The 20,066-nt window shown below is 44.7% G+C and overlaps 2 protein-coding genes across 2 annotated transcripts in view; one reads left to right on the forward strand and one right to left on the reverse strand.

Annotated features, from left to right (window-relative positions):
* Positions 1-283: 283 nt before the first annotated feature.
* Positions 284-5,333, reverse strand: LOC137277190 (orexin receptor type 2-like). The gene is made up of 2 exons (XM_067808866.1): positions 5,217-5,333; positions 284-1,745 (listed from the first exon to the last, which is right to left on the reverse strand). The coding sequence occupies exon 2, from the start codon at positions 1,709-1,711 to the stop codon at positions 476-478; it is 1,236 nt and encodes a 411-aa protein (XP_067664967.1). The 5' UTR covers positions 1,712-1,745; positions 5,217-5,333; the 3' UTR covers positions 284-475.
* A 5,270-nt stretch (positions 5,334-10,603) lies between these two features.
* LOC137277191 (protocadherin Fat 4-like) overlaps positions 10,604-20,066 on the forward strand; it is a 63,048-nt gene continuing 53,585 nt past the window's right edge. The window contains exons 1-8 of the mRNA XM_067808867.1: positions 10,604-10,675; positions 11,782-11,947; positions 12,812-12,976; positions 15,476-15,601; positions 15,856-15,981; positions 17,012-17,185; positions 18,010-18,191; positions 18,898-19,210. Coding sequence (XP_067664968.1) covers positions 10,604-10,675; positions 11,782-11,947; positions 12,812-12,976; positions 15,476-15,601; positions 15,856-15,981; positions 17,012-17,185; positions 18,010-18,191; positions 18,898-19,210 — 1,324 coding nt within the window. The remainder of the gene's footprint in view (positions 10,676-11,781; positions 11,948-12,811; positions 12,977-15,475; positions 15,602-15,855; positions 15,982-17,011; positions 17,186-18,009; positions 18,192-18,897; positions 19,211-20,066) is intronic.

The raw sequence follows: 20,066 nt of genomic DNA on the forward strand, positions 1-20,066 counted from the left end.
AATATTCCAGCAATATCACGGCGGGGGACACCAGAAAATGGGCTTCACACATTGTACCCATGTGGGGAATCGAACGCGGGTCTTCGGCGTGACGAGCGAACGCTTTAACCACTAGGCAACCCCACCGCCCCGAGTGGGGTAAGAGTCAGCGGGCTATGTTCTCCGTGATGACTGGCCACGTTAGAGCTGGGGAGGAGTCAGTGGGCTACATTATCAGTGATGATGTGTTGTGTGTGTAAAGTGGGGTGATACTTTGTGGTGATTGACTTTCTCGAAGAGTATAGGGAATTAGGGGATTTTTACTGGTTACCACGGATAATGGTAAGAGTCACCATGACATTGCTTAATGGTGACAGGCTGACAAAGCGAGATAGCAGGTATTGTGTCCAGCTGAATTATGACACATGACTGAATATGAATTAATTGCCCTCGTAGGATGTGTCTGGACCACCTTGTATTAATCACAGCCAGTTTGTCAGAGAATTGACTGCGTATTGTCCGTATGTTCCACTTTAATTTCAACGTTGCTCTGCGACCTCTTCCAACAAGGGCAGAATATGGGCCGGCACTCCTGTCTGAACCTGGCGTTGCAGAAGCTGTAGATGACGGGGTTGGCCGCGTTGCTCAACAGGTAGGAGCGCACGAAGATGTTGAAAAGTATAACGTCAGTGGTGTCAGTTAAAGTCACAAGGAACATTTCACGCTTTGCTCCACGAATCAAGGCAGTGATGAAGAAAGGCAGGAAACTGAGCATAAAGATAAGTGTGATGATGAATAACATGAGGGTAGACTTTGCTGGCTTGTAGGCCGTCTTCCTGGTGTGGAGATCTTTCAGCAGAGCTTGAGCCAGCTTTACGGCGTGTTGGTTGACCCGCGGCGAGGGAGGCCGTAACTCAGTGTCACTTGTAACTGCAAGTGTGTTATTGTCTAAAACACTGGCTTCACTATGTTCTGGGTTTTCCACATACCCTGATATCCGTCTATGGACAGGACTGCTTCGGATACGTTCTTCCTGTCGGTTCCTGAGTATCCTTATCTGTCTTGCAATTTTCACATAAAGTGAGATAATTGCTGCTGCAATAGCAAGAAAACAGATGCAAAATATGGAATAGAATATGACTGGATACCAGGTGTTTTCGTAGTCGTCTTCTATAAGGCAGGTTGTACCGTTCTTTGCACCGCCGATAGTGAGAGTTTTATTTCCGTAGATAAGGAGTGACGGCCATGACATGACCAGTGACAGTATGACAGCCAACATACACATTCTTCTCGCTCTCACTTTGGTAAAACAGACTTTCAAAGGTCTGCACACCTTACAGTATCTGTCTACAGCTATAGCTAATAGTATCAATGACGTAGAACCATTTAGTGTATAGGTTAAAAAACGCGACACCTTGCACCAAACAGGAGCATTAAATGACACAATCCTGAACATTACAGCCATCTCTGTTGGTGCGCAGATCAAGCAGTTTGCAAGGTCAAGAACGGCTAGGACCAGTATGAACTGTTTGGTGACTGTCAGGCGCAACCGGTAACCGTAGACGTAGCAGACAACAATGTTTCCAACCGTTCCTGTCACAATGATCAGTCCGACGTACAGTAATGCCGGCCAGAGGGCCATGTTTCTCTCCTCGTCGGTAGAAGGCACGTCCTGCGCCATCTTGAAATCTCTGTCCTGCTGGAAGCCATAACTCTGTGTTGTTGTGTTCATTGGTGGTAACTGTTACCACGGTAACGGCACGATTCTGTAAATATCAGTGCATTTAACTGGTTAGCAATCTTAAAAGAACATCGCATATACTTTGATGATCTGAAGTCGAGAAAAACGTCAATGGACAAATGAATAAGCATTAAACATCCTCTTGTCCAGTTATCTATTTTGTTTATACTGCATTTTATAAATACTATCAAACTTTCATCGATAGTATGTAGTATGAATAGTATGAAAAATCAATTCAAGAGCAATTGTTACAAAAAAATATTCACTTTCAAATTTCTGATTCTATGACATACTTCCCAACTCTACCAACATAATTCCCAGTTCTACTGACATCCCTCACAGCTCTACTGACACGCCTCACAGCTCTACTGACACCCCTCACAGCTCTACTGACACCCCTAACAGCTCTACTGACAACCGTGACAACTCTACTGACATCCCTGACAACTCCACTGACATCCCCCACAGCTCTACTGACATCCCTCACAGCTCTACTGACATCGCTCACAGTTCTACTGACTTACTTCCCAGCTCTACTGATATCCCTCCCAAATATACTGACATACTTACCAACTCTTCTGACATCCCTCACAGCTCTACTGACATCCCTCGCAGCTCTACTGACATGCTTCCCAGCTCTACTGACATCCCTCACAGCTCTACTGACACCACTCAAAGCTCTACTGACATGCTTCCCAGCTCTACTGACAACCCTCCCAGCTCTACTGACATCCCTCACAGCTCTACTGATATCCTCCAAAGCTCTACTGACATCCCTCCCAAATATACTGACATACTTCCCAACTCTACTAACATACTTCCCAGCTCTACTGACACCCCTCACAGCTCTACTGACATCCCTCCCAACTCTACTGACATACTTACCAACTCTTCTGACATCCATCACAGCTCTACTGACATCCCTGGCAACTCTACTGACATCCCTCACAGCTCAACTGACATCCCTCACAGCTCTACTGACACCCCTAATAGCTCTTCTGACCTACTTCCCAGCGCTACTGACATCCCTCCCAAATATACTGACATACTTACCAACTCTTCTGACATCCCTCCCAGTTCTACTGACATCCCTCCCAACTCTACTGACATGCTTCCCAGCTCTACTGACAACCCTCCCAGCTCTACTGACATCCCTCACAGCTCTACTGACATACTTCCCAACTCTACTAACATACTTCCCAGCTCTATTGACACCCCTCACAGCTCTACTGACACCCTCTCACCTCTACTGACACACTTACCAACTCTACTGACATCCCTCACAGCTCTACTGACACCCCTCACAGCTCTACCTACATCCCTCCTGACTGTATAGTTAGCCTTCCCAGCTCTAATGACAATTCTGCAGTATTCGGAGCCTGTGTGTTTAATTGTGTATATGGGGTGTTCTTAGTACTGTAGATATATATGGGTGGTTTGTGTTTTGTGTTTTGTGTTTTGTGTGTGTTTGAGTTGTTCTGTGTGTGTCTGGTGTTGCTTGTTCATGTGTGCATCGACGGGTAGATTAAGATGTTTTGCGTATTATCGTAATATGTGTATTGAGGCACTGGGCCGATTAAGGTGTTCGTGTGTAATGTGCTGTGTTATGTCAGTGTGTGTATTGTGGTACATTGTTGTGTGTGTGTGTGTGTGTGTGTGTGTGTGTGTGTGTGTGTGTGTGTGTGTGTGTGTGTGTTTTGTTTTATTTTGTATGAAACGTCATGAAATCCTCTTACACGTGCCCCATCTCGTTGATACTGTTCTTCCTGTTATGACATTAGCAGACGGCTCCCATGTTCAGAAGTCCTGTATGTTTCCGCTTTGTTTACGGCGTGACATTCCCCACACTTGATCATTGCCCCCGCTGACAAAAGGCCTGCTCAATGAAGGGCTTTAAATCCTTCACGCACGCTGTCATTGACGGACCCACGTGACCATGACCATAAAGTTGTATCACAACAAAACCAGTCCTGACCCAGGTGTCGATGTGTCTGGGCTTGACCGCGCTAGTGGGCTTACAAACACACATAAACTTGCTCTTTTCTTTCGTGGCATGGCGTATACATTTCTACTCTGTTCAAGACACATAAATACAAATTGTAATCTACCTATTGAGACACGTCTTAGGCATTATAGAACATGCATATCGCATCGTCAGAACGCGCCAGTAACTGAAGATAAACATTGGCAAATAGTCTAACAGTACTTCCCACATCACAAGCAAATTTATAAGACTACATATATACAGGTGTATAAGACTATCTATATGACAGACAGGTGTATAGGACTACCTATATCACAGACAGGTGTATAGGAGTACCTATATCACAGACAGGTGTATAGGACTATCTATATCACAGTCAGGTGTATAGGACTACCTATATCACAGACAGGTACATAGGACTACCTATATCACAGGCAAGGGTATAGGACTACCTATATCACAGACAGGTACATAGGACTACCTATATCACAGGCAAGCGTATAGGACTACCTATATCACAGGCAAGGGTATAGGACTACCTATATCACAGACAGGTGTATAGGACTACCTATATCACAGACAGGTACATAGGACTATCTATATCACAGTCAGGTGTATAGGACTACCTATATCACAGGCAAGGGTATAGGACTACCTATATCACAGACAGGTACATAGGACTACCTATATCACAGGCAAGCGTATAGGACTACCTATATCACAGGCAAGGGTATAGGACTACCTATATCACAGACAGGTGTATAGGACTACCTATATCACAGACAGGTACATAGGACTATCTATATCACAGTCAGGTGTATAGGACTACCTATATCACAGGCAAGGGTATAGGACTACCTATATCACAGACAGGTGTATAGGACTACCTATATCACAGGCAAGCGTATAGGACTACCTATATCACAGGCAAGGGTATAGGACTACCTATATCACAGACAGGTGTATAGGACTACCTATATCACAGGCAAGCGTATAGGACTACCTATATCCCAGGCAAGCGTATAAGACTACCTATATCACAGACAGGTGTATAGGAGTACCTACCTATATCACAGGCAAGCGTATAGGACTACCTATATCGCAGACAGGTGTACAGGACTACCTATATCACAGGCAAATGTATAGGACCATCTGCATCCGTTCATGACCACCGAGGTGTAACATACTTCCGTGCTACAGATGGCGTGTTGATAGTTACAACAGGGAAGTAAATAGTGTCACATATGCTTGCCATTGGCCTGCCATTGACGACTGCCGCCGAGCATCTCTACATTGATCATATACTTAACAAATGATATGATCAAATTATTAAGCACGTTCGAAACTTTACATGAATAAAATGCTTGGAATAGATTGGAAACTGTAACTGCGATATCGCATGTCAAGCGACTGGGTCCGCGAGGATTGTTAACAATAAGTATCGAGCCCGCCTCACCTCACACTACACCGACTCTTACCTTGGAAGTAAGAGGAAAATGTCAGCATACGTACCTCCACTCTCCACCCGTAGCGTTAGGCCAGGACTGGTGTGGCGTAATGTCATACGTAAAGCCAGGCCTGCAAATGTACACAGTTCCTTCCTACACGAGATGGACTCACATGAATCATATCCTGAGCACAGAGCTCACATTCCGATGCTCACAGTTAACCCTTAACACTTACTCTCCACCTATTACTGGGGAAAGAGGGTTGGGTTAACCCTAACACTGTCAAATGTGCATCATACCGGACTCGATGCCTATTGTTAAACTCATCATCGAAACGTAAATAACAGGCCAGTGTTTTTACCCTGGCTTGACCTGAAGGCACGTACCAGGAATGCAGGCTTTGTTCAATGCTCAAACGCAAAGCAATGTCAAGGAACGAAAGGTAAGAACTAGGTAGTAGAAAGGTAAGAACTCGGTAGTAGAAAGGTAAGAACTAGGTAGTAGAAAGGTAAGAACTAGGTAGTAGAAAGGTAAGAACTAGGTAGTAGAAAGGTAAGAACTAGGTAGTGGAAAGGTAAGAACTAGGTAGTAGAAAGGTAAGAACTAGGTAGTAGAAAGGTAAGAACTAGGTAGTGGAAAGGTAAGAACTAGGTAGTGGAAAGGTAAGAACTAGGTAGTAGAAAGGTAAGAACTAGGTGGTAGAAAGGTAAGAACTAGGTAGTAGAAAGGTAAGAACTAGGTAGTAGAAAGGTAAGAACTAGGTAGTAGAAAGGTAAGAACTAGGTAGTAGAAAGGAATGTTAAGTTAGAACTAACTATCGTTCGACATCGAATTAGTTTTGAATGGAGATATGGATGTCACTGTCGATGAACTTGAAAGAGTATGTGATGCTGTTGTATATCAGTCCGGCTTAGAACATCGTTATACTTTAATAGTTTAATCATAATATGTTATTATTGTTTACAGATTACAATTATACGGATGCAACAAAGAGCTCACCACTGCTCATTTAGGCTGGTATGGTTCATCACCTGCCTGTGTCCTCGCCCGCGCCCTCGCCCTCGCCCTCGTTTATCCAATAGGCCCACTCGAACCTCGCCTAGTCGAAAAAAGACCAAGATAAATTTACCCGTCAGGTGTACACTAAATTATGATCGGTTGACAATTGTACTGGATACCATGCAGCTTGTGTTAAATCAGGTTTACATGATTGTAGTTTATCACAGAACTGGTATAGTCAGAATTGCAATAATTTGAATTGGCTCCTCTGTAAAGTTGAACAAATTCTGAGATATCAGTTTGTGATATGAACAATCTTTATCGTTTAATGGTAAAACATAAAATTGTGTAAAACCGGCTTTTGGTGCATTTTATTACCAGATAGAGTTTCACAACCTCTTTTGAAGTTTAGAATTGTTAATACTAGGCTTCCTGCTGAAGTAGGACACTTGCATCACGTGCCTTGTAATGATAGAAAGTGTTTCATGTGTAACTTCGGCGAAGTGGGCAATAAGTACCACTATAGTTACGTCAACTTGATTCAAGTCGCACACTTTGCTATTTCACTATTAGTGCCAACGTGATCCAAGTCGCACACTTTGCTATTTCACTATTAGTGCCAACGTGATCCAAGTCGCACACTGGACTATTTCACTATTAGTGCCAACGTGATCCAAGTCGCACACTGGACTATTTCACTATTAGTGCCAATGTGATCCAAGTCGGACACTGGACTATTTCACTATTAGTGCCAACGTGATTCAAGTCGCACACTTTGCTATTTCACTATTAGTGCCAACGTGATCCAAGTCGCACACTTTGCTATTTCACTATTAGTGCCAACGTGATCCAATTCGCACACTTTACTATTTCACTATTAGTGCCAACGTGATCCAAGTCGCACACTTTACTATTTCACTATTAGTGCCAACGTGATCCAATTCGCACACTTTGCTATTTCACTATTAGTGCCAACGTGATCCAAGTCGCACACTTTACTATTTCACTATTAGTGCCAACGTGATCCAATTCGCACACTTTACTATTTCACTATTAGTGCCAACGTGATCCAAGTCGCACACTTTGCTATTTCACTATTAGTGCCAACGTGATTCAAGTCGCACACTTTGCTATTTCACTATTAGTGCCAACGTGATCCAAGTCGCACACTTTGCTATTTCACTATTAGTGCCAACGTGATCCAAGTCGCACACTTTGCTATTTCACTATTAGTGCCAACGTGATCCAAGTCGCACACTTTGCTATTTCACTATTAGTGCCAACGTGATCCAAGTCGCACACTGGACTATTTCACTATTAGTGCCAACGTGATCCAAGTCGCACACTGGACTATTTCACTATTAGTGCCAACGTGATCCAAGTCGCACACTTTGCTATTTCACTATTAGTGCCAACGTGATCCAAGTCGCACGCTTTACTATTTCACTATTAGTGCCAACGTGATCCAAGTCGCACGCTTTACTATTTCACTATTAGTGCCAACGTGATCCAAGTCGGACACTTTGCTATTTCACTATTAGTGCCAACGTGATTCAAGTCGCACACTTTGCTATTTCACTATTAGTGCCAACGTGATTCAAGTCGCACACTTTGCTATTTCACTATTAGTGCCAACGTGATTCAAGTCGCACACTTTGCTATTTCACTATTAGTGCCAACGTGATTCAAGTCGCACACTCTACTATTTCACTATTAGTGCCAACGTGATCCAAGTCGCACACTTTGCTATTTCACTATTAGTGCCAACGTGATTCAAGTCGCACACTCTACTATTTCACTATTCATGTCAACTTGATCCAAGTCGCACACTGCGGTTCACATAGACGATGGTAAGCAGAACGCCTTCCTTTCAACCACGGAACCTTTAGGCGATTTAAAATGACACGGAGCTTGAATGACATTCCGTTCCTGTACCGTGCAGAAGTACTGAACTTTCAACATCAATATTGGCATTTTGAATATGTCCAATATCCATGACTGTGTAAAGTTCTACTACAGTTTTATGGGCCTCCAGTCAGATGGTGACGATAGCAGGTAGGTATTCACATAATGACTGATGGATATGGACAAGTATTGAAACATCTGAGATTGGTGGCATCTGTGTTACTTTTGTATCATATCGAAGATGTGTTATCAGAGTCATCGGTGTTGTCTGTGCCACCTGCACGGGTTGTTTGATGTATTACCTGTGTTGTCTATATCATCTGCATAGTTTGTTTGGTGCATTACTTGTGTTGTCTATACCACCTGCCTAGTTTGTTTGATGTATGACCGGTGTTGTCGATACCACCTGCCTAGTTTGTTTGATGTATGACCTGTGTTGTCCATACCACCTGCCTAGTTTGTTTGATGTATTACCGGTGTTGTCTATGCCACCTGCACGGTTTGCTTCTTGTGTTACCGGTGTTGTCTATATCACCCGCATAGTTTGTTTGATGTATTACCTGTGTTGTCTATGCTACCTACATAGGTTCTTTGATGTGCCGTCGGTGTTCTCTGTGCCACGTGTATGGTTTGTTGAATGCATTTTGTGTGTTAAATATGTGCATACCTTAGCCATTGACCGTACCTGTGTTACGTGTGGTAACTGTGTACCTCGTTACCTGAATCATCACCTCGAAGTAGTCCCGAGAGCACTAGTTACCACAAGACAGGCCTGCACTAAATTCTCACGGTTGTCCCGACAGCTCTTGTTATTATCAGAACGACCTACACCCTCTTCACCACTATCTCTAGGTTGTCCCTTGAGCGCTCGTTACTACCAGAAACACCTTCACCACTATCTCTAGGTTGTCCCTTGAGCGCTCGTTACTACCAGAAACAAATTCACCATTATCTCTAGGTTGTCCCTTGAGCGCTCGTTACTACCCGAAACACCTTCACCACTATCTCTAGGTTGTCCCTTGAGCGCTCGTTACTACCAGAAACAAATTCACCATTATCTCTAGGTTGTCCCTTGAGCGCTCGTTACTACCCGAAACACCTTCACCACTATCTCTAGGTTGTCCCTTGAGCGCTCGTTACTACCAGAAACAAATTCACCACTATCTCTAGGTTGTCCCTTGAGCGCTCGTTACTACCAGAAACAAATTCACCACTATCTCTAGGTTGTCCCTTGAGCGCTCGTTACTACCAGAAACAAATTCACCATTATCTCTAGGTTGTCCCTTGAGCGCTCGTTACTACCCGAAACACCTTCACCATTATCTCTAGGTTGTCCCTTGAGCGCTCGTTACTACCAGAAACAAATTCACCATTATCTCTAGGTTGTCCCTTGAGCGCTCGTTACTACCAGAAACAAATTCACCATTATCTCTAGGTTGTCCCTTGAGCGCTCGTTACTACCAGAAACAAATTCACCATTATCTCTAGGTTGTCCCTTGAGCGCTCGTTACTACCCGAAACACCTTCACCACTATCTCTAGGTTGTCCCTTGAGCGCTCGTTACTACCAGAAACAAATTCACCACTATCTCTAGGTTGTCCCTTGAGCGCTCGTTACTACCAGAAACAAATTCACCATTATCTCTAGGTTGTCCCTTGAGCGCTCGTTACTACCAGAAACAAATTCACCATTATCTCTAGGTTGTCCCTTGAGCGCTCGTTACTACCCGAAACACCTTCACCATTATCTCTAGGTTGTCCCTTGAGCGCTCGTTACTACCAGAAACAAATTCACCATTATCTCTAGGTTGTCCCTTGAGCGCTCGTTACTACCCGAAACACCTTCACCATTATCTCTAGGTTGCCCCTTGAGCGCTGGTTACTACCAGAAACACCTTCACCATTATCTCTAGGTTGTCCCGGGAGCATTAGATAACACCAGAAAGATCAACACCCTGGCCACGGTCAATCAGTCAGCTCTTCACTGGAGTCGTTACGTTCCCGGTTTGCAAGACACGGGTTTCACTGCTTATTGCTGTCACGGGTAAAGGAATTTAATCTTCCTTTCATGATCACTAAAGAAAATTTTGTTGATGACAGTTGGTTGTGAAATACAGTTACTCGACCGATATATGTGGACAATCATGTCGCATTGTTTGAGACACTTCTTTCAGGTGGATGAATAGGAACCTTTAGTCTGGTGAAACCGTAAGCACAAGTAGCCCAGGTACTGGTATGCAGGTAGAGTCTCTGCCATTATACACGCCGTACACAAAACACTGCTATACAACGCCTTGCACAACAAAAAGGAGACTTGTCAGTTAGATTCAAGGTTTGCAATATATACCATGTCATAGGTGTTTTGTACCCATCAACACAGATCATTTATCAAAGTAATATACGTACCTAGATGACTTGTCAGTCAAATCACCGGTAGTCTGTGAATCGGTCAGTGGTGTTTTAAACGCGATCAGAGCTGCCAAGTCTCAGGGTTTGTCGAGAATCCTGAAGGTTTACTGGCACGGTATTTACAGAAAGCCTCTCCGTGATGGCGGGGAAAGGGCGTCACTTCTCGCTTCTGGTGCTCCTGCTGGGATACATGGGTGCCAACCAAGCATATGTAAGTATACTGATGTGTATGTGTGTGTGTGAGAGAGAGAGAGAGAGAGTGAGTGAGAGAGAGAGAGAGAGAGAGAGAGAGAGCGAGGGAGCGATGGGTTGAGTAGGTATGGGCTCGGGCGGTGTGGATACAGGTAGAAGTAGGAGAGTTGTGGGTTGGGTGGGGATGGTGAGGGTACAAGTAGAGGTGGTGTGGGTGTACGTAGTGGTGGTATGGGTATAGCAACGGGTTGCATGGTTATAGGTGTAGATGGTGTGGGTACAGGTAGAGGTGTTGTGGGTACAGGTAGAGGTGGTGTGGGTACATGTAAGGGTGGTGTGGGTGCAGGTAGAGGTGGTGTGGGTACAGGTAGGAGTGGTGTGGTGGTGTGGGTACAGGTAAGGGTGGTCGGGGTACAATCGGAGGTGGTGTTGGTACAGGTAGAGGTGTTGTGGGTGCAGGTAGAGGTGGTGTGGGTACAGGTAGGGGTGGTGTGGTGGTATGGGTACAGGGAAGGGTGGTCGGGGTACAATCGGAGGTGGTGTTGGTACAGGTAGAGGTGGTGTGGGTGTAGGTGGAGGTAATTGTGGGTAGGTTGGGGGTGGTGTAGTTACAGGTAGAGGTATTGTGGGTACAAGTAGGGGTGGTGTGGTGGTGTGGGTACAGGTGGGAGTGATGTGGGTAAAGGTAAGGGTGGTGTGGGTACAGGCAGGGGTATTGTTGGTATAAGTAGATGCAGTGTGTGTACAGGTGAGGACCGGTGTGGGTAGTGGTGGTGTGGGTACAGGCAGGGGTGGTGTTGGTATAAGTAGATGCAGTGTGTGTACAGGTGAGGACCGGTGTGGGTAGTGGTAGTTGTGGTCTGGGTACAGGCAGGAGTGATGTGGGTGTAGGTAAGGGCTGTGTGGGTGTAGGTAGGGGTGGTGTCCCTACAGGTTGAGGGTGTTGTGGGCACAGGTGGGCGTGGTGTGGGTACAGGTAGAGTTGGTGTTGGTACAGGTGTTGGATGTTTAGATGCAGGGGGAGTTTTTATGAGTACAATGCGTTACATGCAAATGTCCTCAGCACAGGCCTCGCTGGAATTGAGGTACGAGAGCTGAAACCAAATTGTGGTCCCTCTGCTGCAGATCACAGTGACTGAGAAGTTTGGACAAACGCATGTGGTACGAAGCAAGTTCAAGGTGGAGCAGAAACTGTACGAGATCAAAGTCGATACCAATGAAACAAGTTTCTTGTGTACAGAAACCACAACAGAACCAAATTTCAGCATCAAGAAAATTGACCCCGACACGAGTAGGTGGATTATTATTTCATGTCTCACGTACAACAACACGCAGCAACTGTTGTCAGGAACAGATGATAATATCAGGTTATTGATGTCAATGACTGTACTTCAAAATCCGCACACATTCTCCTCGTTCATTTCTTTTAGTGGACAATTGGACCGATAGTGGACAAGTGGACCGATAGTGGACAATTGGACCAATAGTGGACAAGTGGACCGATAGTGGACAAGTGGACCAATAGTGGACAATTGGACCAATAGTGGACAAGTGGACCGATAGTGGACAATTGGACCGATAGTGGACAAGTGGACCGATAGTGGACAAGTGGACCGATAGTGGACAAGTGGACCGATAGTGGACAAGTGGACTGATAGTGGACAAGTGGACCAATAGTGGACAATTGGACCAATAGTGGACAGTTGGATCGATAGTGGACAAGTGAACCAATAGTGGACAAGTAGACCGATAGTGGACAATTGGACCAATAGTGGACAATTGGACCCATAGTGGACAAGTGGACCGATAGTGGACAATTGGACCAATAGTGGACAATTGGACCAATAGTGGACAAGTGGACCAATAGTGGACAAGTGGACCAATAGTGGACAAGTGGACCGATAGTGGAGAATTGGACCGATAGTGGACAAGTGGACCGATAGTGGACAAGTGGACCGATACTACCAATGTAATCATTAGGAACGCTCCTCGAAGTTTCCATCCATTACATCACGTGTGTTCCGAATGTTATGAGGAGCGTCCAAGTTGTGTACTTGACAATGTGTTATCAATATTTGAAATGCTTAATGATTACATCAGAAACCCACCTCCAAACGTAGCCACGTTTTATAACATGAAGTGTATTCCATTACAGACTTCTGGGTTTACTTCGAACCCTCGGAACATCCTGCTGAGTTATCGGCTAACGATTACACCATAAACGCCACTTGCGTAACCGCCGAACCAGACTCCGACTTCGTGTCTGTGAAGGTGTTCGTCCGCAACAACCGGCCCCCAGTGGTGCACCCCGGATCACTAGGTAAACAGGATTTCCAAAGTAGCTTGGTCACGGTATAAAGTTCCACTCTTACAGTCACCGCGCACCTTTGTTTCATTAAAGGGCGAATTTATAACACCTTATATCGTGTATTTGTTAGGGCTTCATATTGATTTTTTCTTGAGTTAACCTCAAGTTAATTTCACCTGACCGTTTGCTGAGTTACCCTTGTTGCAGAGTTAACCTGGACACTGAGTTAACCTTGCTGCTGAATTAAGCTTGTTGCTAAATTAACTTCATTGCTCAGTTGAACGTGCAGCTGAGATGACATGTTTCTGAGTAAACGTTGCTGCTGAGCTAACCTTGTTGCTGAGTTAACAATATTACTGAGTTAACCTTGTTGTTGAGGTAGCAATATTATTTAGTTAACCTCGTTGCTCAGGTAGCCTTGTAGCTGAGTTAACCATCTTGCTGAGGTAACCTTGTTGCTGACTTAACCTTGTAGCTGAGGTAACCTTGTTGCTGAGGTAACAATATTATTTAGTTAACCTTGTTGCTGAGGTAACAATATTATTTAGTTAACCTTGTGGCTGAGGTAACCTTGTAGCTGAGGTAACCTTGTAGCTGAGGTAACCTTGTTGCTGAGGTAACCTTGTAGCTGGGGTAACCTTGTTGCTGAGGTAACCTTGTAGCTGAGGTAACCCTGTGGCTGAGGTAACCTTGTAGCTGAGGTAACCTTGTAGCTGAGGTAACCTTGTAGCTGAGGTAACCCTGTGGCTGAGGTAACCTTGTTGCTGAGGTAACCCTGTAGCTGAGGTAACCCTGTGGCTGAGGTAACCCTGTGGCTGAGGTAACCTTGTTGCTGAGGTAACCTTGTAGCTGAGGTAACCCTGTGGCTGAGGTAACCCTGTGGCTGAGGTAGCCTTGTTGCTGAGGTAACCTTGTAGCTGAGGTAACCCTGTGGCTGAGGTAACCCTGTGGCTGAGGTAACCTTGTTGCTGAGGTAACCTTGTAGCTGAAGTAACCCTGTGGCTGAGGTAACCCTGTGGCTGAGGTAACCTTGTTGCTGAGGTAACCTTGTAGCTGAGGTTACCCTGTGGCTGAGGTAACCCTGTGGCTGAGGAAACCTTGTTTCTGAGGTAACCTTGTAGCTGAGGTAACCTTGTAGCTGAAGTAACCCTGTGGCTGAGGTAACCTTGTAGCTGAGGTAACCTTGTAGCTGAGGTAACCCTGTGGCTGAGGTAACCCTGTGGCTGAGGTTACCTTGTTGCGGAGGTAACCTTGTAGCTGAGGTAACCCTGTGGCTGAGGTAACCTTGTTGCTGAGGTAACCTTGTAGCTGAGGTAACCTTGTAGCTGAGGTGACCCTGTTGCTGAGGTAACCTTGTAGCTGAGGTAACCCTGTGGCTGAGGTAACCCTGTTGCTGAGGTAACCTTGTCGCTGAGGTAACCCTGTGGCTGAGGTAACCCTGTGGCTGAGGTAGCCTTGTAGCTGAGGGAACCTTGTAGCTGAGGTAACCTTGTTGCTGAGGTAACCCTGTGGCTGAGGTAACCTTGTTGCGGAGGTAACCTTGTAGCTGAGGTAACCTTGTTGCTGAGGTAACCTTGTAGCTGAGGTAACCTTGTATCTGAGGTAACCTTGTAGCTGAGGTGACCCTGTTGCTGAGGTAACCTTGTTGCTGAGGTAACCTTGTAGCTGAGGTATCCCTGTTACTGAGGTAACCCTGTGGCTGAGGTAACCTTGTTGCTGAGGTTACCTTGTAGCTGAGGTAACCCTGTGGCTGAGGTAACCCTGTGGCTGAGGTAACCTTGTAGCTGAGGAAACCTTGTAACTGAGGTAACCCTGTGGCTGAGGTAACCCTGTGGCTGAGGTAACGTTGTTGCTGAGGTAACCTTGTAGCTGAGGTAACGTTGTAGCTGAGGTAACCCTGTGACTGAGGTAACCTTGTAGCTGAGGTAACCTTGTAGCTGAGGTAACCCTGTGACTGAGGTAACCCTGTGGCTGAGGTAACCTTGTTGCTGAGGTAACCTTGTAGCTGAGGTAACCCTGTGGCTGAGGTAACCTTGTTGCTGAGGTAACCTTGTAGCTGAGGTAACCTTGTTGCTGAGGTAACCCTGTGGCTGAGGTAACCCTGTGACTGAGGTAACCTTGTTGCTGAGGTAACCTTGTAGCTGAGGTAACCTTGTTGCTGAGGTAACCTTGTTGCTGAGGTAACCTTGTAGCTGAGGTAACCCTGTGGCTGAGGTAACCCTGTGGCTGAGGTAACCTTGTTGCTGAGTAAACCCTGTTGCTGAGGTAACCTTGTAGCTGAGGTAGCCCTGTGGCTGAGGTAACCTTGTTGCTGAGGTAATCTTGTTGCTGAGGTAACCCTGTGGCTGAGTTAATCTTGTCTCTGAGACCTTGCTACTGAATTTGTAGAATTATTCTTGTTGTAGACAGGTTACCCTGTTGACCTACTTTTGAAGTGAACGTTTCTGTTAGGCATTGGAAATTACTTGATATTTGTCCGGCCTTTATTTCATAAAATTGTGTATGTAACAGTGACGATAATGATCCCGGTTACTACGACCAATGGTCAGATTATCGGGAGTGTGAACGCCACGGATCCTGACGGGGATCTTCTCACCTATAATGTCAGTATGCAAGCGGGTGGATTCAACATGGACAGTGAGTAGTCAATAAATTTCAAATGTGGATTTTATAAAATTCCCAATAACATCAACATTATCATTTCACAAGTTGTTTCATTTCTCTACCTGATATTTAGTATTTAGAATATATAATAACTTGATTAAATGAAATGCACCAAACCCTAACCCTGACTGGACGAACAGCAGCGATATTGATGAATGTAAGTTCTTCATTTTGTGTTATATGCCAATTTGGACAGTTTTATTTATTCCAACTGTTGTCTGTTTCAGGTGGAGGACAAATAAGTACCACCAAAAATATGGCGGAACTGGACGCCATATCAGCTGTGATCAGTGCCAGTGTGAGTGATACGGCGGGTCACACCGTAGGCTTCCAAGTCAGGATCACACTAGATAGTACGTGTTACCATTGCTCCATCTGTCTCAAATGCTTGCTGGTGTAATTCATCTTTAATCAATTATTGTATTCTATTGTTTGTGTAACACTTCGTTCGAAGACAAGCTGGATGTTGTATTTAGTCTAGGTTGAAGACTAATCTGGTAGTTTTAGGAAGAACATCTGCATGAACCCGGCGTGATGCTTCAGACACTATAGCAGGGGTAGGTATTTACCTTTACCAAGTATATATATATATAATAGTGACCAACAGCTACTGTTCATCCTGAGTTCCGCAAGCTTGGCGACTGTTGTTAGACCAAAATCAACACTGTTTCTATTGTCGCAATCACTTCCTTTATGCCATATTTGCTTTGTGCTAGAACTGTTTTGCACTGCCAATGTAAGTCCTGTGTTGTAGGACGGTGAGACAGTGTAATGGTTAAAACGCAATGACCCGGGTTCGATTCCCAACATGGGCACGATGTTTGAAGTCTATTTCGGGTGCCGACGCCTTAATACTGCTGAGATTGTGCTAAAATGAGGCGTAGAGCCCTACTCACTTTGTCCTTTGCAGTGATCTGTATCAACCATTGTCAAAAACATTTTCTGTTTATTTGTGGATTTTAGATTAAGTTCTTTTAAGGACAAATATGTGGTTAACTTTGTGTGTCAACATGAAAACCGACATTATCTCACCTGTTTGACACTCCATTTTGGCAATACTTCATGACCTATTTAAAACCCACTCTCCTCTTAGAGCCCTATTTGAGCAATACTTCATGGCTTTACTGAGCCCCTTCTCCAAATACATAGCATCCTATTTAAGTCTCCTCAGAGAGCCCCGCCTTCGCAATGAACGTGATATTTGATAGGTTTTCTTTTCAAAGTACCCCTTCAACCTTATCTCACACCTTCCCCCAAATTCCAGGACATAGGATTTGGAAATCCCCTTATAGTACCTATTCCTCTTTACTCTGCAACTAAAGGGACTATTATGATTCCCTCAACCTTCAACATTCACGTGGTAAAGTATTAACTCATACGTAGTGCTGAACACGAGACCTGTGGACAACACGATTCCTGCCACCAGAAATGTACAGGAAGATGCTACAAGCGGCGTGATCCACACCTTCGACGTCAGAGACACCACCTTGTTCGACACTCTCGGCATTTCCCTCAGGGTCAGTCCCTCTTCCGGTGACAGCAAGTTCAAGATTGAAAGTAAGAGAAGTAATGCTAAAGTCACTCTGGCGGCGGACATCACCTATGGCTGGGTAGGGGTTAGGGATTGAAATTTGGGTGGGGGTCGGGTCGGTTCACTATTTTTCATGGCATTGCACCGTGCTGTATGTAAGTTAGTCAAAGATGTTTATTGCATTTTATTCCTATCTATATTAATGCATTATACAGCAATATACAACTTGAATACACACATGATTTAAACAGTATGTCACGTTTAGACATTGCTGTGTGAAGGTATTGTGATAGTTTCAGGTTGATAAGTTACCATGAGTGGACAGGAATTGTTTAAATGCTACAGTAGGTAACTTGGAGAGGTAACATTCAGGAATTTATTGTTTACGCAATTCTATGTAAGATGAACGAACACATTTAAAAAAGATATTCGTTTTCAATAGATAATTTACTCAGATGCTTTTCGAGTTGGAGTAGGTTTTAAACATTCTGTAGGAATCATACCGTGAGCTATATTCTAAAACAGAATGCCAATCTTTATTAAGCATGTCTGTTAAAAAGATAGTTAAAAGTTAAAACCACAGACCTGTTGTTCTCGAAACGCTGCACGTGTCATATTCGGGGATGTAAGGAAATTGTCGTGTTGTCGTGTGTGTATATGCACATGTTCCGGTGATGCTGTTCTGTATGAATGTTGGATATCTGCATCTGAACCCAGTCTTCTAAATGAACAGTGCGGAATGATTATGGGTCAGGTGCTTTGGCTATTTGATCTGTCTGTTCTATTCTGTGGTGTTGTATTTAAGCGTTTGGGTTACTTATTACATCGATGTGCTGTACTTGTGTTTAAGGCAACCAGATTCAGATTGTTGGGCCATTCGACTTTGATACTGTCTCCACATACAATCTGACGGTTATGCTCAATGACGGCTATAAACGCACCAGCTACGACATCACCGTCAACATCATCGATGCCAACGATCCCCCATCGTGTACCAGTAAAACCTACATTGTTACTGCAGACGAAAACACGGTAATACATTTATATTTACACATATCCCGTATCCATGTATTTGATTGTGGACGAGTAGAAATAATCCAGAAATGCACGACTCATTCATTCATATTCAAGCCCCTTTACTTCAATATTATTCACACCCACCCCTTAAATAAACATCATTCATAGGTTCAACCCCCTACTCCAACATCATTCATACACCTTTCCCCTTACCTCAACAGCATTCACACAACCACCCTCTTACCTCAACATCATTGACACAACCACCCTCTTACCTCAAATCATTCATACAACCACCCTCTTACCACACCATCATTCACACCCATACCCCTTACCTCAACAGCATTCACACAACCAGCCTCTTACCTCAACACCATTGACACAACCACTCTCTTATCTCAACACTATTCACACAAACACCCTCTTACCACACCATCATTCACACCCATGCCCCTTACCTCAACATCATTCACACAACCACCCCCTTACCTCAACATCATTCACACGATCACCCTCTTACCACACCATCATTCACACAAACACCCTCTTACCTCAACTCTATACACACAAACACCCTCTTACCACACCATCATTCACACCCCGCCCCCTTACCTCAACATCATTGACACAACCACCCTCTTACCTCAACATTATTCACACATCCATCCTCCTTACCTCAACATGATATGCAATTAATGCGTTGTGTATGGATTCTTCACAGCTGGATCCAATCTCGATCAGTGCGTTCGGCATCAACGACGCCAGCGGACAGACTCACACTCTGACCCTTTCCAACACACTGTTCAGCGTATTTCGGAATAAGGATCCCATGCAAATAAAGCCAAACGTCGGCCTTGACTGCGAATCAAATACGCCCATTCCAAACCCTGTGACCGTCAACATTACCGTTACCGACAACTTCGGCGCTTCTGGAACGTGCGCCGTCACTATTCAGTGTAACGACCTCAACGACAACAGTCCTGAGTTTGTGACATCATCGTACAGCTTCCTGGTGGCGGCTGACATGGCAATCGGTGAGCTTGAAACACGCCAGTAACACCTAGAATAGTGAGAGGTTGAGAAATAGAACTGGGAACAATTTTCAGAATATATAGCTTTATGTCATCTGCAATGAGGGTACATTGTGGTGCGGAAGCAAAAACAACGAAAGATACAACAGACAGAGAATCTACACGTGCTTTATGCTACTCACTTTATCCTCACCGCGCATACAGTAAGTCTGATGACGTCACCCGGGATGCGTAGCAGCATGGATCAGTGTGACAGTTGGCAGGAGAGGGGGGGAAAAGGGGAAAAGGGGAAGTAGCAAATATTTTCTGTCGGTCACGTTGTTGTCCACAGTTCGGGCCCATCTCATTCTCATACGACGAACTGAAAGTTACAGTGCAAATAACTGTCCTTTTTACGCCTCGCCTGGCCGTCTGTCGCCTGAATATAAATCGATGACGTAACGTGAAGGAATCGATTCCAATACATTCAAAGTATGAAAAGTACTGGTCTTCATGGGTCTTCATCAATGACCTTGGGTCTCCCTTGCCCGTCTGTTGTGTGCCCACTCTGTCAGTAACACTGCGCAGTAGATCCACCATTACACGAGCAACTAGTCATACCCTGGGCCATCTCGGGCTGACAGGGACAGCATTTCACTGGCGCTGTGTGTGTCTCACATGCCGCACGTTACGTGTATAAGACAGTCAGGGAATCAAATGTCAAAAGGATAAAGGGCAATTTGGAGAAAAATAAAAGTGTAATACAAAGCAACGAAAGTAAGTATACTTCTACAAAACTGTTGATTCCACAATGGCAAACGTGTAGGTTTGGACTGAGAGCAAACACTCGGAAACAAAACAGTTGTAACAAACTTAAGAA

This window comes from Haliotis asinina, chromosome 3 (assembly GCF_037392515.1).
Source record: "Haliotis asinina isolate JCU_RB_2024 chromosome 3, JCU_Hal_asi_v2, whole genome shotgun sequence".
In the NCBI taxonomy this organism is placed as follows: Eukaryota; Metazoa; Mollusca; class Gastropoda; order Lepetellida; family Haliotidae; genus Haliotis; species Haliotis asinina.

Excerpts from the sequence above, each read along its gene's own strand:
- LOC137277190 (XM_067808866.1), bottom strand. The coding sequence starts at position 1,711 with ATGAACACAACAACACAGAGTTATGGCTTCCAGCAGGACAGAGATTTC.